This window comes from Pelobates fuscus, chromosome 5 (assembly GCF_036172605.1).
Source record: "Pelobates fuscus isolate aPelFus1 chromosome 5, aPelFus1.pri, whole genome shotgun sequence".
Taxonomy (NCBI): domain Eukaryota; kingdom Metazoa; phylum Chordata; class Amphibia; order Anura; family Pelobatidae; genus Pelobates; species Pelobates fuscus.
The window spans coordinates 293,317,227-293,334,356 of record NC_086321.1 but is presented as its reverse complement, the minus strand read 5'-3'; the positions used below and the strand labels follow the sequence as shown (position 1 = coordinate 293,334,356).

The following is a 17,130-nucleotide window of genomic DNA, read 5'->3' as shown; positions in this document are numbered from 1 at the left end:
TCTATAATAAAGCACATACCCTATGCTAATCTCTTGCTTTCATCTTTTAAGAAAATCCATAACCCCTAGCAGCAGCATCAGTGAAGCAGGACGTCAGTGGGCAGGGTGAAAGAGTGGGCCACTGACGTGAATCATGTAACAAGAACCACCCAGGGTCGGACTGGCCTACCGGGATACCTGGAGATATCCCGGTAGGACGCCTGCCCAGGGGGCCACTGTGTGCTGCGATCAGCCTGCGCTCACGTGGGCCGCGACCAATCGCGTGCCTTTGCGACCAGCCACGGCGACAAGAGCATAAAGTATTTGTCCACGCCGGCTGCCGGAAATGAACAGCGTATGATGTCATACCAAGCGGCTGCGTTGCGGCGGCGCTTTAGTGCGCAGAGTGGCTGGCTATCTGCAGACCAGGCCAGTCACTCACTCCTCCTACCCTCCTGCTCGCAGTACCTGCTTTAGCAGAGAAGAGATTGTGCAGCCCGGACTGGAACTGGTAGACAGCTCATCTTGAGTTAAGGGAAGATGAGCTGTAGTACAGTATATTATATTGTGGGGAAGGTCAGGCCCGGATTAACATAGGGGCTGATGGAGCTGCAGCTCCAGGCCCAGGCCCATGGAATAGGCCCATGTAAAAAAAAAAAAGTAAACTTTTTTTTTTTTTACACACACTACTGTTGGGTTTGCCACCTGACTGGTATTTTACCAGCACAGCCAGTATTTGAGGCTGCCTGGCCGTGACGTTTTGCAGTAACCGGCAATACAAATGCAGATATTTTTCTGAGTATAAACGGAGATTACTCTGCAATACCAGCACCAGCCAGTAGAGGTTACTGTGTGTGGAGAGAAGCAGGGATAGGAAGTTACAGCATATCCCTCCCTGCCTCTCTCTACTCACTGATCCGCGGGGCACAGCTACACCACACAGAGAGTTCAGACAGCAGGTCCCAGTCTGCAGAGACAGCCTACAGCTCAGGGAAGTGAAGGATGGGGGGAAAGGCAGACATAGGGACATTGGGAGACACATTGGGACACAGTGTCTCCATGTCTCCCAGCCAGTGTTTCAGTGTCCCCATGTCTCTGTGTCCCCATGGTCCCCAGTGTCCCAAAATGTCTGTGTCCCCACGTCTCCCAGTGTCCACATGTCTCCCAGCCAGTGTCCCCATGACTCTGTGTCCCTAGTGTCCCCATGTCTCCCAGTGTCTCCAAATTCTTCAGTGTCCCTATGTATCCCAGTGTTCCCAAGTGTCTCAGTCTCCCCATGCCTCCCAGCCAGTGTCCCTAATGTTCCAGTGTCCCCATGTCTCCCAGTGTCTGTGTTCCCATGTCTCAGTGCCCCTAGTGTCTTAGTGTCCCCAAATGTCTCAGTGTCCCCATGTCTCCCGGTGTATGTGTCCCCATGTCGCTGTGTCCCTAGTGTCTGTGTCCCCATTTCTCCCAGTGTCCCCAAATGTCTCAGTGTCCCCAAATGTCTCACAGTGTCTCCCATGTCTGTATCCACAAGTGCCCCCATGACTCCCAGTGTTCCCAAGTGTCTCAGTGTCCCCATGTCTCACTGTGTCCCCAAGTATCCTAGTGACACGGGAAACACAGACATGGGGACACGGTGAGAAATGAGGACACTGAGACACTGGGAGACAAGGGGACTGGGCGACATGGGGGCACTGACACTGTGATACATAGGGACACTGATGCCAGGCTGTCCTTCCAATTCTTTGGATAGACATGCCCCCTTTTTGGGCATGTTCACCCCTTTTGGCAGTTCTGGTCACGTGATTCGCGTCAGTGGCAAACCCCTTTACCCCGCCCATTGACTTTCTGCTTCACTGGACACTGCTGTTAGTTGGTATGGATTTACTTGAAAGATGAAAGCATAAGTTAGAGAGAGATTAGCATAGAGTATGTTTTTTCTTATAGTTGCATCCTTTGAGTTTCCATCCAACACCATCTCCATCAGATACAAGACGCTTGGGAGGTATGACTGTTTTATTGTTTTTAGTCGATAAGATTCTGTAATTAGGCCCCATCATAACTGTCAGCACCAGGCCAACTGGGCTCTTAATCTGGCCCTGGGGTAGGCAGGATTAATTGTGGGGAGGGGGGCAGTATTAAATTGTGGTGAAGGCAGTATTAACTTGTGGGGAGGGGGCAGTATTACATTGTGGGAAGGTAGTATTACATTGTGGGAAGGTAGTATTAATTGTGGGGAGGGGGCAGTAGTAAATTGTGGGGAAGGCCTATTAAATTGCGGGGAGGGGGGCAGTGTATTAAATAGTGGGGAGGGAGGCAGTGTATTAAATTGTGGGGAGGTTGTGAGGAGGGGGGGCAGTGTATTGAATAGGGAGCAGGGGGCAGTGTATTGAATAGGGAGGAGGAAGGGCAGAGTAATACATTGTGGGGAGGGGGCAGTGTATTAAATTGTGGGAAGGGAGGGCAGTGTATTGAATAGGGAGGAGGTGGGGCAGTGTATTGAATAGGGAGGGCAGTGTATTAAATTGTGGGGAGGGGGGCAGTGTATTGAATTGGGGGAGGGCAGTGTATTGAAAAGGGAGGGGGGCAGTGTATTAAATTGTGGGGAGGAAGGGCAGTGTATTGAAAAGGGAGGGGGGGCAGTGTATTGAAAAGGGAGGGGGGGCAGTGTATTGAATTAGGGGAAGGCAGTGTATTAAATTGAAAGGAGGAGGGCAATGTATTTAATTCGAAAGGAGGGAGGAGAGTATATTGAATAGGGACGAAGGGGCAGTATATTGAATAGGGAGGAGGGAGGGCAGTGTATTAAACTGTGGGGAGGGGGCAGTGTATTGAATAGGGAGGAGGGGAGCAGCGTATTGAATAGGGAGGAGGAAGAGCAGAGTATTACATTGTGGGGAGGGGGGGCAGTGTATTAAATTGTGGAAAGGGAGGCCAGTGTATTGAATAGGGAGGAGGCGGGGCAGTATATTGAATAGGGAGGAGGGAGGGCAGTGTATTAAATTGTGGAGAGGGAGGGCAGTGTATTGAAAAGAGAGGGGGGGCAGTGTATTGAATTGGGGGGAGGGCAGTGTATTAAATTGGGAGAAGGGGCAGTGTATTAAATTGTGGGGAGGGAGGACATTGTATTGAATAGCGATGAGGGAGGAGGGAGGGCAGTGTATTAAATTGTGATGAGGGGTGTAGTTTATTAAATTGGGAGGAGGGGCAGTGTATTAAATTGGGGGGGAGGGGAGGGCAGTGTATTAAATTGGGAGGAGGGAGGGCAGTGTATTAAATTGGGAGGAGGGAGGGCTGTGTATTAAATTGGGAGGAGGGGGCAGTGTATTCAATTGGGAGGAGGGAGGGCATTGTATTAAAGTGTGGAGGGGCAGTGTATTAAATTGGGAGGAGGGGGAAAGTGTATTAAATTGGTAGGAGGGGGAAAGTGTATTAAATTGGTAGGAGGGGGCAGTGTATTAAATTGGGAGGAGAGAACAGGAGGGCAGTGTATTAAAATGGGTGGAGGCGGACATGTATTGAATAGGGAGTAGGGGCAGTGTATTAAATTGTGGGGGGGATAGTGTATTAAATTGGGAGGAGGGGGCAGTATTAAATTGGGTGGCAGTGTATTAAATTGGGGGAGGGGAGGGCAGTGTATTAAATTGGGAGGAGGGAGGGCAGTGTATTAAATTGGGAGGAGGGAGGGCAGTGTATTAAATTGGGAGGAGGGAGGGCTGTGTATTAAATTGGGAGGAGGGGGCAGTGTATTCAATTGGGAGGAGGGAGGGCATTGTATTAAAGTGTGGAGGGGCAGTGTATTAAATTGGGAGGAGGGGGAAAGTGTATTAAATTGGTAGGAGGGGGAAAGTGTATTAAATTGGTAGGAGGGGGCAGTGTATTAAATTGGGAGGAGAGAACAGGAGGGCAGTGTATTAAAATGGGTGGAGGCGGACAGGTATTGAATAGGGAGTAGGGGCAGTGTATTAAATTGTGGGGGGGATAGTGTATTAAATTGGGAGGAGGGGGCATTATTAAATTGGGTGGCAGTGTATTAAATTGGGGGGAGGGGAGGGCAGTGTATTAAATTGGGAGGAGGGAGGGCAGTGTATTAAATTGGGAGGAGGGAGGGCAGTGTATTAAATTGTGGGGGAGCTGTGTATTAAATTGGGAGAAGGAGGCAGTGTATTAAATTGTGGAGGGGCAGTGTGTTAAATTGGGAGGAGGGGGGAGTGTATTAAATTGGTAGGAGGGGGGCAGTGTATTAAATTGGTAGGAGGGGGGAAGTGTATTAAATTGGTAGGAGGGGGAAGTGTATTAAATTGGTAGGAGGGGGGCAGTGTATTAAATTGGGAGGAGGGCAGTGTATTAAATTGAGAGGGATGAGGACAGTGTATTAAATTGTATTCTGTTGGGCTGGTATGCAATTATTTCCAGGGCTGGTTTTCATTCCCAGCCCGGCCCTGGCACCACCCAATGGAGTAGACATACCCAGAAAGGTGGTGGGTCTGTCCAAAGAATTGGAAGGTCAGCCTTGCATAAAAGCATGTCAGGCTGCCTGCTAATCGTACAGGCTGGCATACTATTATTACAGCACCATGAGCTTAGTGCAAATGTGTCTTACAAGGTGCTTGCTCTACGCTTTGTGGGAACTGTCCCCTAGCACTTACTTGTCCACTCCTCTCCATACCTTCATACTAGAAGGCAGAAGCTCATGGGATTCAGTAATTGTTTTGCTCCCCTACATCTCTCTTAAGTTCACATATCTAATTCCCTCTGCACAAAGCTAGAACATTTAAAGACCACACACAGACTTATAAATAACTTTTTTTAAATCAACAAGCTTATTCATGAACATTGGTCTGGAGCTTCAGCTCCATCTGCCGGTATGGTAATCTGGCCCTGCTTGTTACAAAGACTTTAAAACCTTGAGGTTCAGAAAGTACCAGTGCCCAGTATAATTGTTTTATGCCTTTTAAGGCTCCAGATTTTGACAACTGTAGTCCTGTGCATTCCAGGGAGTGGTAGATTGTGATGTGCTGCCATGCAAAGTGGATCAAGTAAACTGATGTCACAAACTTTGCCATCTTGGTTGGTATACCAAGCAAGCTGGAAGAAATTCAATCTGGCACGTATAGAAGACTCAATATGAGGACATAACACATCCATTATTCTTAAATCAAAATATATGTTTTTATTTTTATTAACTCTGTATGTAGCATGGAGTTGTGCTAGTTTAGAGCCTTTGAGGAGCAACTTTGCAAAGACAATCATGGTGCCCTTCTACATTTCCTTTGGCGAAGTGTTGACATTCTTTAGTTATAATCATACAAAAAATAGCTGTTACTTTGTTATCAACAAAGAAGGATAGAATCTTGTAGGAAGGTTCTGGGTTAGCAGGAAATTATACATGTGTTACACGGAATTATCTCATTTTGATAAGTGGAACAACTGCAGCAACCCCTAACTCCCCTCCTATGCCTTTCTCCTATCTACCTGATACACTCTCTCTTTCACTGCTTGGTTTTCATGATAACAGCTAGGTATGCCCTCCATCTTTACTCATTCCAGATGTTATTAAAACAAGCTAAGATGGGTGGGAGGAATGGGAGTTCCTTCATTTCCAGTTCCACAGCATGTGTTTCCTTTGTACTCTGTCTCCACAGAAACAACTTAACTCTTTTGCTGCCAGAGGAGCTGCAACATAGCACCTATGACAACGAAGGAGTTATTCAAAATCATGGAGAGAGGGTTGTTTTCCCCACTTAAATTGTTGACCAGTAAATGCCATTTTTAAAATGTCTGTTGGGATTCCCTTCTTGTGTTCTTTCACTGGTGCCCCCAGGGTATACATTGTTTTATGTCTATGGGTGTCTGTGAATCAAGGCAATTCTGAAGTTAAAATAATACATCCCTGAGATATTTTTTTACAAAGAGGCTTAAAGGGAAACACATATGTTGTCACAAAGCAATTTACATTTAAAAACAGCTTTACACGTTCTAGTAGTGTCATTGTCTGGTTAAATCTAGAGCTGATGGTTTTGAATGCTGTAGTCTTGGAAACAGTTCTTCAATGTCATGGCATTTCCAATTCTTAACAATTCACTTACCTATATTTTAAATTTTCTCCAGTTCTTCAGGTATATAAAGGACTATTTATTAAATATGAATTACGGAGAACATACAATGGAATTTTACATTTAATGTATTTAGGCCAAAAAAGCTGAATTGCTATTTTTCCAGCTCGCATATTTTGACCAAACACATTTGTCTTGTTATTTCTCCACATTTTCTAGTTTATTGAATACCCCAAAAGTGAATTGTGTTGTGAAAAATGAAAGTTGCTTGCATTTCTATTCTATGTTATATTGTGGTTAGTAGTCCTACTTGAGGGTAAAATAAATCAGCATGTGTCTGTGAGGATAAATGTGATATACCATAGTTTATCTCATTAACAAGTTTAAAAATTCTGATGCATAGAATTTGGAAAAAATCCATATATACATATGCAGTTCCCCAAGTTAACCCTCTTGCAGTTCAGCATAACACCACTAAAATTCAGCCTGTCCCACATCATCTTCATCCAAATATTGTAGGAAATGTTGAATGCAACTCCACCTATATTGACCACCATGAGTACACAACCAGTCTTTAAACTTATTATTGTGACAGCTTCCATTCATCTAATTTCCACCTCCCCCTGGGGTCATTTTAATTTGAAAGACCAAGTCTTTAAGCCGCAACAAACTGGCATCTTCTGTATCTATAGGGCATCACTGTTTTTGTAGTTGAACTTCATTTCATTTTTATTGTTTTTCTTTGCTTCTTTCCATATGGCATTCCAGTTGTCCCTCTGTTACCTCCTGTATTTCTTTTTTTCCCCCACTTCCCTGTTCTCTTTCTGTTGGTATGTTCTCATCTAACAATGCTCCTTTCAGAGGTCCATTAAACGTCTCTCTATTGATCTTCTCCACCCATCCACTTTCTTCTATGTTCGTCAATGATCCTTAACTTTATCCACTGCTGCCTGTATATACTGCCACAACTGTCTCATACAAAGTTATTTACTAAAGTATAATTAGTCAGGAATTAAAAAAAGAATTTCAAATTTTAATCAAAGTAGCCAAATTGGAACAATTCTCTAAGTCAGCAACTTTTTCAGCTGTGCTGAGTTATCTAAACAGAGGCACAGTCACTAAAGTTTATTATAGGTTGCCTCTTATGTCAGTGGCTTTTAAAACCCATGAATTGGAAATGCCATAAAGCTGTATTCTACATAATATACTTATGCAGTTTTAAAATAACCACAGGAATGGATCATGTGATACGTGCAACTTTTGGTCTTATATGTCCATTAAAGATTTGCATTTTTTTATATCTGCAGATGTGAGCAAAATGTTAAAATATGGTCTGTAAACCTGTGAAAATATTACTGCTTACCAAAAAAATGTAATCAATGGTTCCCACTTTGGAGCATCTCAAACACATTTTAGCTGATCTGTGGCATTACAGGAGGAACATCCTTGGGATAATTTAACGGTTCTGCCTTATTTCCCCTTTGTGATGTTATACTACCCAAGAGAACTCTGTTGGTGGGATCTCCTCTTAGGATGTCCATAAACTACTTCAGTCTTTCTGATAGGTTCTCTCAATCAGGTTGCCCTTAAAAGAGAACTTCTAATTTATGGTTTTTACTTCTTATTTGTATCTCAATCATAAAGATACTTGAGACAACCCAACAATAAGATCTTCAACCAATGCTGTCTGAAATTCAAGGATAGATCAATTCCCTCCTTCCCCTATTGATCTTTTATGTATACTCACAATAACCATACACTTATTTCAGCATGTAAAACACCAAGCCCAGAGCAGAACTGGAATAATGAACTAAAGGGTAAATGCTATATAGTCTGCCATACAGAATTCTCCTAGTGTATTATCATTATGATTGTCATGTCCAATTCTGCTAATACCCATTTTTGATAGAAGCATTACTGCCCCAAATGAGATTTTGATTTTAGCACCCTTTCGTTCTTAGCCCAGAGTCTCCATAACACCCACATCATTTGTGACCTTGTCACCATAATGCACCATTTCAGAGTTAGTAATACAGCAGAATGTAGGGAGTTTGTGGTCAGTGTAGAGTTTTAACACAGTGGGCGCAGGTTTAAAGTTTAGGATTAATGTTTGGGTTGCAGTATTAAAACAACATAATAATAGGTTGTGAAGTTTATAAATATACCGTATTTATTCGAGTATAACGCGCAAAATTTTGTACCGATTTTTAATTTAAAATTAGGGGTGCGCGTTATACTCGAATAAATATTCGAGTGGGTGCTCCGATTATACCTCCCAGGACCGCCGGGCTTATTACAAGCCCGGCGGTCCTGGGGGGGCGGGCAGCAAGCGTTTACTCACCTCCGTGCAGCTCCTCCAGCTTCCCAGTGTAAATCTCGCGAGACCCGCGGCCAGCTCTGACGTCAGAGCTGGCCGCGGGTCTCGCGAGATTTACACTGGGAAGCTGGAGGAGCTGCACGGAGGTGAGTAAACGCTTGCTGCCCGCCCCCCCAGGACCGCCGGGCTTGTAATGAGCCCGGCGGTCGGTATTATCGGAGCACCCACTCGAATATTTATTCGAGTATAACAAGCACCCTAATTTTAGATTAAAAATCAGTATAAAATTTTATACCGATTTTTTATCGAAAATTAGGGGTGCGCGTTATACACGTGTGCGCGTTATACTCGAATAAATACGGTAGGTTTATATAATACTCTTAAATTATTGGAATAATTCAGTGTCATAATGTGATTTATAGAACATGTTAAGAAGGAAGGAAGGAAAAAGATAGATTTTTTTTAGGACATCACACCCCTAATAATGATAGTAGCTCTTAGGTAATAAGAATGATGGTTCCCACCTCAAGAGACAGAGTGATTCACTGTTTTTGACCCTAGTTTGAGTTGTTACCCTTACTAGAGATTGTCTCAGTTTATCAACAAATTTGTAAAATAAACATGATTCCTAACATAATCCTCTAGTGCCTGTAATATCAAATCAGTGTTAAGTCAGTGTAAAGAGTTCACTCAATGGAGATGAGCAGTCCTGCAGATGTTATCTACATGTATATCTACAGCCACTGTACAAATAAGCACAGTCTAGATCTCAATTGCATCTGCAAGAGAAAAGTCCACCCTATTGTAAAAGTCCAATACAGAAGATAGCCCTTCTGTATTGAGCTACAATTAATTGGTCCCTTATAAGGCTATATCAGGTATAGTCAATTTTGGCATAGTTACATAGCTAAAAAGAGACTGGCATCCATAAAAAGTCCACTTTTTAAAGACTTTATAGTCTTAAAAAAGTGAGCAGCTATCCAGACCTACATTAAATGGTCACTGTTCCTATACAACTACCATGAGGTACACAATAGGCTTGGATGAGACCTATATGTAGCTCGCTGCTACACCCAAGAAGAGGGTTGTCTCGCATGCCAGATCTATGCTGCCTTGAAGGGTGGGATCAGTCTCATATATTCTTTGTGTTCGTCTGTAATGCCACAAGTGCCAAAAACTAATCTGAGATGCTTTCAAGTGTGCCATTCCCAGAACAGTTATGTGTATATATGTTTTGGGTATTTTTCTCTTACTTTGCTTTCTCTATAACCCTATCATAGATCTGGTAATATGTAGCAACAACAACAAGAAATTATGGTTTCCCTTTAAGCATAATAAGTAAGAGAGGTTATAGTGAAGGCTTAATTTCATATACTGCAAGTTGTAGAAGAGTTGCAGAGATGAGTAATGTGAAGAAATACAAGACATTATAGGCATGTTGTATGGAACAATAGAAGCGACTCATGGGTTTTAAAAAACGACAGGAGGGTTATGTGAGTGATTCTATGAAGCAAGGAGGAATGATATGGAGTGACATGAGTGCTACACTGTTTAGAGAATGACTTACTAGAATCCACACAGGGTATAATTAAAGGAAAGCAAGTGATATATAATATATAGTAGTAAGTGTTATATTGTGATATATAAGTGTTATAAGTGATATATAATATATAGTAGTAAGTGTTATATTTTGGTAAGCAGTAGTAGATTGTACATAAGTCCACAGGAGAACGTACAGTGAAGTCATAAATGGTGAGGTTAGTTTTTACTATAAATTTGTTCTTCAATGTTCTTGTTTGCCTTGATATGCAGACCCTTGTTACTTGTCAGTTTCAAATAAACACTTTTTCATAGAGCTTAAAAAAAACTTTAAATTACAAGAAAAAATTGGGGCTCCCATATTGTATTCCAAGGTATGACTATGAATGTCACAGACATGTTCTTCTAATGATCACTTTGAGGGGATGAGGGAACTTTTGCAAGGTAGAAAGTTCCTGGATGGTTGCAGCATGCCACCCAGCCTGCCATCCATAAGCCTTAGCATGCCCCTTACATGCTACATGCCTGCGGCATGCACGTGAGGGTTTGGCGAACCTCCCATTGTCTACCATGCTCTGGGATAGTCAGACATTAACCTCTTCATGCCAGAGAGGCTTGAGAGCTCAGTATAAAGCATGCAACTAGCATGAACACACTTAAAGGTTCATTCCTATTTATTGAATGGTAAGATGAGAAGCATTCAGTGATATTAATCCGTTTTACTCTAAAAGCATGTTGTCTGATTAATAGGCCAGATTCTAGTCTAAAATAAATGTGTTCTATAACAGTAATATGAATATATATATATTATACATTTCTAAGGATAGCAACATATTTAAAGGTCTGTTTGGGACTAAAGTACACAAATGATTGCAAGCTAAAACTCAAACCCTAATATGACTACATTATACAAAATAGTTACTGTGTATTATTTTATAAGGAATTCTCATATAAAAAAATCTGCTCTCATTACTGCTGTTCCTGTACAAGCAGCAGAAATTTGCTTACTTATTTATTTATGAAGAATACAACATGGCTACATAACATTTGAGATGACTAATTTTGAATAATTTTTTTTTCTATTTCCTTGTGTAGCGTAATATTAAATTATTTGAGTACTATTATGACAATGATGTATGATACATACTTTAATCATACATAGAAGCGACAAAATTTCTATTTGACCACTGGAAGAGTTTGAATTACCCAGATTAAAGATGGAAGCATCATTAGTGCACTTGGGTCCTAGACAAGAAAGTATTTTGGCACGGATAATCCTTTAGGATTGGACCTTTAACCTATGTACGGTCAGATTTAAATCTGACCCTGATGTTAATTAAAATACAATGTTGCACCCTTTCTATGTGAAGGGAAGTTATCCAAACTGTATGTCAAATACCAAACACCATTTAAGGGTAATCTATCTCCCTTCTTTTTCTGACTTACTTGTTATGACTTTCTTGTTCTGACTTACAGGTACCATGACAAACAGGAGGTGACCAGTAACTTCCTGGGTGCCATGTGGCTCATTTCTATTACATTCCTGTCCATTGGTTATGGAGACATGGTGCCCAATACGTACTGTGGAAAGGGAGTCTGTTTACTAACTGGCATTATGGTAAGAATGTCATCAGATGAGTATCCAATGCATGCTTCCAACTCTCTTTATTTTCTTTTCAAAACCGGCCATTTTCAACATTCTGCCAGTGTTTACATGTTTATTTTATTAATTTTTATTTGTTCTCTCTGTACTTATCCAATCTCTTTTATTGTTGACTCTTTTCTTTCTTGCCTCTCATTCTATACACTCTGCCTTTTTTGGCCTTGGCTAATTTTTTCTTTCAGTTCCTTGCTCTGCAGTAATTATTTAATTTCCTTCTGCAGGGTGCTGGCTGCACGGCTCTGGTTGTTGCGGTGGTTGCAAGAAAGTTGGAACTCACCAAAGCTGAGAAACATGTACACAACTTTATGATGGACACACAACTTTCAAAGCGGGTACGGAGTGGCTGGGGTTGTTGTGTTTTTCCTTTGTATTCATTTTTCAGCTTGCATTAGATATTTTTATGTCTTTGTTCTTTTTCATCCATAATATTCTCTTGCCTATTTTCTACCCCTAGCTGGGTCTGTTTTCTGTCTTTTCCGCTTACTTGTTAAAGGACCACTATAGTGCCAGGAAAACATACTCGTTTTCCTGGCACTATAGTGCCCTGAGGGTGCCCCCACCCTCAGGGACCCCCTCCCGCCGGGCTCTGGGATGAGGAAAGGGTTAAAACTTACCTTTATTACAGCGCCGGGCGGGGAGCTCTCCTCCTCCTCTGCGCCTCCGATCCTCCCTTTCGGCTGAATGCGCATGCGCGGCAAGAGCTGCGCGCGCATTCAGCCGGTCTCATAGGAAAGCATTTACAATGCTTTCCTATGGACGCTTGCGTGCTCTCACTGTAATTTTCACAGTGAGAATCACGCAAGCGCCTCTAGCGGCTGTCAGTGATACAGCCACTAGAGGATTTGGAGGCTGGATTAACCCTATTATAAAAATAGCAGTTTCTCTGAAACTGCTATGTTTATAATAAAAAGGGTTAATCCTAGAGGGACCTGGCACCCAGATGACTTCATTAAGCTGAAGTGGTCTGGGTGCCTAGAGTGGTCCTTTAAGCTGAAAGAGTAAGCTGTTATAGAAAAGAAGAGGTGATTACTGAGCAACATATGTTTCTATACAATAAATGACCTGATATGCAATAAAATAAACAGAGCTATTCATCAGTGAAAGACTTTAAAGATCTTGCAAAAAAGGTTTGGCTAATGAATCATCAATCAGTAGCCACCATGCAAATTGAGGGGCATGGCCAACACTAGATATGTAGTAGATTCAAAGTGTCATGTTATTATTATTATTATTGGCATTTATATAGCGCCAACAAATTATTATAGGAGGGGGAAATGTAAGAATTAGTGAGACAATTGCAAAAATTTACAGGAACAATAGGATGAAGAGGACCCTGCTCAAACAAGCTTACAGTCTAGAGGAAGAGGGGTGTAACACACAATAGGACAGGAGATAGCAATCATACAAGGTGGGAGTGAGGCAGAGCTGGAGGAGAGAGTAGAGTGCTGCCCTTTGGAGAGAGCAAGGGACAGGTGTGTGAGGTAAAATTTACTCTGTGAGGCCATAAGCTTTCCTGAATAGGTGGGTTTCAAGGCACTGTTTAAATGATTGAAAACTAGGGGAAAGTCTGATGGTGATAGGAGACTATTCCAAAGGAAGAGAGCCATCCACAAGATGTCCTGCAAGCGTGAGTTGCCCGTACGGGTGCGAACAGCGAACAAGAGAAGATCATGGACAGAGCGGAAAGACTGAGAAGGGACATACTTGTAGATCAGTGAAGAGATATAAGAGGGGCTAGAATTGTTCAGTGCTTTATATGTATAGATTAGTACTTTAAATTGACTCGTGTAGGATAAGGGAAGCCAATGCAAGGTCTGACAAGGTGAGGTGTGAGAGGAAAATCAGTCTGGCGGCAGCATTCATTACAGACTGTAGCAGGGCAGTGCGGCTTCTGGGAAGACCAATTAGGAGAGGGTTACAATAATCCATGCAAGATATTACTAGAGCATGGACAAGCTCCTTAGTAGTATCGTGCGTAAGAAAGGGGTGGATGTGGGCAATGCTTTTAATGTAGCTTAAAGGTGAGTCCAGAGTAAAGTATAACGCCAAGACGGCATGCTTGCAAGGATGGGCTAATTTGTGAACCACTTAATTTTAGAGAAATGTAGTTTCAGAAAGCGGGAGGGCATCCAGTCAGAGGTGTAAGAAATGCATTTTTAGCGATTACTATGGGTAGAACAACTTTAGTTTTTTGAATATAGTTTCTTTTTTGGGGGGCTCAGTGATGGATGTTGTGGTCTAGCCACATTGCTTGCTAGTGTGCTGATGTATCCAGTTAGTTCACTAGTATTGTACAGGCTCAGCTGATTTTGAGGCTTGACTACTTCAGTAGTTAGAAAAGGAATGAAGACAATATCCAAGGCCTTCACTCCAAATGAAAGTGAATGTCTTGGATTAGGTATAACGTAGGTTAAATAAGTAGCACCGCACCAAGCTAGTGCCTACCTGAACCAAAGCCCCCATAACAACTTAAGTTAAATAAGTAGCTTACATGCCAAGAAATATAGTAAAAACCTTTATTAGTCCATAAAGCATAGAGCTACTATTCACAGTGAAAGGGTCCCAAATAGGAACAGAGTATATATATTTGGTATAAGGAAACACCATAGGGTGCGTACAGGCATTCCACTATAGAGGGATATCTTGCTATTAAGCAGAATCAATAAGTGGTGATAAGAAAAGGGGAAAGTGGTTTAAATTCCTACACAGAGAGAAGAAAAAAAAACCCTAGATGTCTACTAATTGAAGATTAATCAGGATCAAAGCAGAAGGGAGGTATCTCCAGGCTATTGTAGCGACCACTATTCTATTCCAACCATAACCAGCATGCCCCACAGCCAGTAAACTAGCATCTGTCCCTAATACCTCAGCACCGCACAAAGCTAGTACCTACCCAGGGGCGGACTGACCGGTCGGGCATTTCGGACATGGTCCCAGGGCCCGGCCGGGAGGGGGGCCCGCCATCAGGGGGCCCGGCCGCCCCTTTAAATGCTGCAGCCGCCTGAGCGCTCTCTTAAAAGCGCTCAGGCGGCTGCAGCTTCTCACCCCCCTCCCCGTAGCGTGGCCGAGCTGCTCTGCGTCCGCGGTGCTGGCCGGAGTTATAGGAAGGTGCACACACACTGAGTGTGCACCTTCCTGTCAGTCCGGCCGGGTACAGGAAACAGAAACTCCTGTTCCGCGCGGAACAGGAGTTTCTGTTTCCTGTACCCGGCCGGACTGACAGGAAGGTGCACACTCAGTGTGTGTGCACCTTCCTATAACTCCGGCCAGCACCGCGGACGCAGAGCCTCTCGGCCACGCTACGGGGAGGGGGTAAAAAGAGAGAGGGAGGGAGGGGAGGGGGGGGAGTTAAAAGAGAGAGGGGGGAGTTAAAATAGAGAGGGGGGGAGTTAAAAGAGAGAGGGGGGGAGTTAAAAGAGAGAGGGGGGGGTTAAAAGAGAGAGGGAGGGGGGGTTAAAAGAGAGAGGGAGGGGGGGTTAAAAGAGAGAGGGAGGGGGGGGTTAAAAGAGAGAGGGGGGGGTTAAAAGAGAGAGGGAGGGGGGGTTAAAAGAGAGAGGGAGGGGGGGGGGTTAAAAGAGAGAGGAGGGGGGGTTAAAAGAGAGAGGGAGGGGGGTAAAAAGAGAGAGGGAGGGGGGTTAAAAGAGAGAGGGAGGGGGGGTTAAAAGGGAGGGGGGTTAAAAGAGAGGGGGGGTTGTTAAAAGAGATGGGTTAAAAGAGAGAGGGAGGGGGGTTTAAAAGAGGGAGGGGGGTTTAAAAGAGGGAGGGGGTTAAAAGAGGGAAGGGGTTAAAAGAGGGAGGGAGGGGGGGTTAAAAGAGGGAGGGGGGGTTAAAAGAGAGAGGAGGGGTTAAAAGAGAGAGGGAGGGGAGGTTAAAAGAGAGAGGGGAGGTTAAAAGAGAGGGGGGTAAAAGAGAGAGGGAGGGGGGTAAAAAGAGAGAGGGAGGGGGTAAAAAGAGAGAGGGAGGGGGGTAAAAAGAGAGAGGGAGGGGGGTAAAAAGAGAGAGGGGAGTAGGGGGGGTAAAAAGAGAGAGGGGAGTAGGGGGGGTAAAAAGAGAGAGGGAGGGGGGTAAGAAGAGAGAGGGAGGGGGGTAAGAAGAGAGAGGGAGGGGGTAAGAAGAGAGGGGGTAAGAAGAGGGAGGGGGGTAAGAAGAGGGAGGGGGTAAGAAGAGAGAGAGGGGGTAAGAAGGGAGGGGGGAGTAAGAAGAGGGGGAGGGGGAGTAAAAGAGGAAGGGGGGAGTAAGAAGAGGGGGAGGGGAGAGTAAGAAGAGGGGGGAGGGGGTAAGAAGAGGGGAGATTAAGAAGAGAGGGGGGGAGTAAAGGGGGTAAGAAGAGGGGAGGGGGGAGTAAAAAGAGGAAGGGGGAGTAAGAAGAGGGGGGAGGGGGGTAAGAAGAGGGGGGAGGGGGTAAGAAGAGGGAGGAGTAAGAAGAGGGAGGAGTAAGAAGAGGGAGGAGTAAGAAGAGGTGGGAGTAAGAAGAGGGGGAGGGGGAGTAAGAAGATGGGGAGAGTAAGAAGGGGGAGTAAGGAGAGGGGGAGGGGGGAGTAAGAAGAGGGGAGAGTAAGAATGGGGGTAAGAAGAGAGTGGGAGTAAGAAGGGGGTAAGAAGAGGGGGAGGGGGGGTAAGAAGAGGGGGAGGGGGGTAAGAAGAGGGGGAGGGGGGTAAGAAGAGGGGGAGGGGGGAGTAAGAGGAGGGCAATTGCCCCCTCCCCTGTCCGCAGGCACCGTGCGGGCAGCCGGCAGGGGAGGGTGGAAGAGAGGACCCGGGAGCTCAGCCTGCAGCTCCTCTGGGTCCTTCTTGCGCGAGCACAGATCGTTGCCGCGGTTACCACGGCAACGTTACGGCTCTTGCAAGAGTAAACTCTAGCCCTGGAGCTACGGGCTAGAGTTCACTCTCAACACTGTGACCACCAGGTATTCCTGGTGGTCGCAGTGGTGAGAGTGAACTTTAGCCCCATAAACACACTGCCCCCACACCATACACATTCACACACTGCCCCCCATACACACACACTGCCCCCACACACACCATACACACACACTGCCCCCACACACACCATACACACACACTGCCCCCACACACACCATACACATTTACACACATTGCCTCACACACACACACACACACATACACTGCCCACCCATACACACACAGCCCCCCATACTAACATTGCCACACACATACACAGCCCCCTCGTACACACATTGCCCCACACACCCTACACATTCACACACTACACCCCCTCACACACACTGAACCTTTCACACAGACTGCACCCCTTACACATTGCACCACTGCTCCTATACCCTACTACAGCCTCATATCCCAGCAGACCCCAGGTAAGTTGTCAAACTGTTCTTAAACGGTTTGACTACTTACTCTGGGAGGGGGGCCCGGCCCTCCTGGCACCATAACGACTACACAGAGTAGTAGTGGTTATTGTGCATGGATTATTTCTTTAAATAATCTACGAGTGCCCCAGTAGCCAGCAAGCCAGCCAACCCACAGGCCAGCCAGCCCACAGGCTGGCCAGTAGACAGCCAGCCAGTCTACAGGCCACCAGTTAGGCTTAAAGCCAGCAACCCCACAGCCTGCCA

The 17,130-nt window shown here is 44.6% G+C and overlaps 1 protein-coding gene across 1 annotated transcript in view; it reads left to right on the top strand.

Moving 5' to 3' along the window:
• Nucleotides 1–17,130, top strand: part of KCNN1 (potassium calcium-activated channel subfamily N member 1) — a 111,364-nt gene that overhangs the window by 58,278 nt on the left and 35,956 nt on the right. The window contains exons 5-6 of the mRNA XM_063457322.1: nucleotides 11,353–11,494; nucleotides 11,761–11,871. Of these exons, the coding sequence (XP_063313392.1) occupies nucleotides 11,353–11,494; nucleotides 11,761–11,871 (253 nt within the window). The remainder of the gene's footprint in view (nucleotides 1–11,352; nucleotides 11,495–11,760; nucleotides 11,872–17,130) is intronic.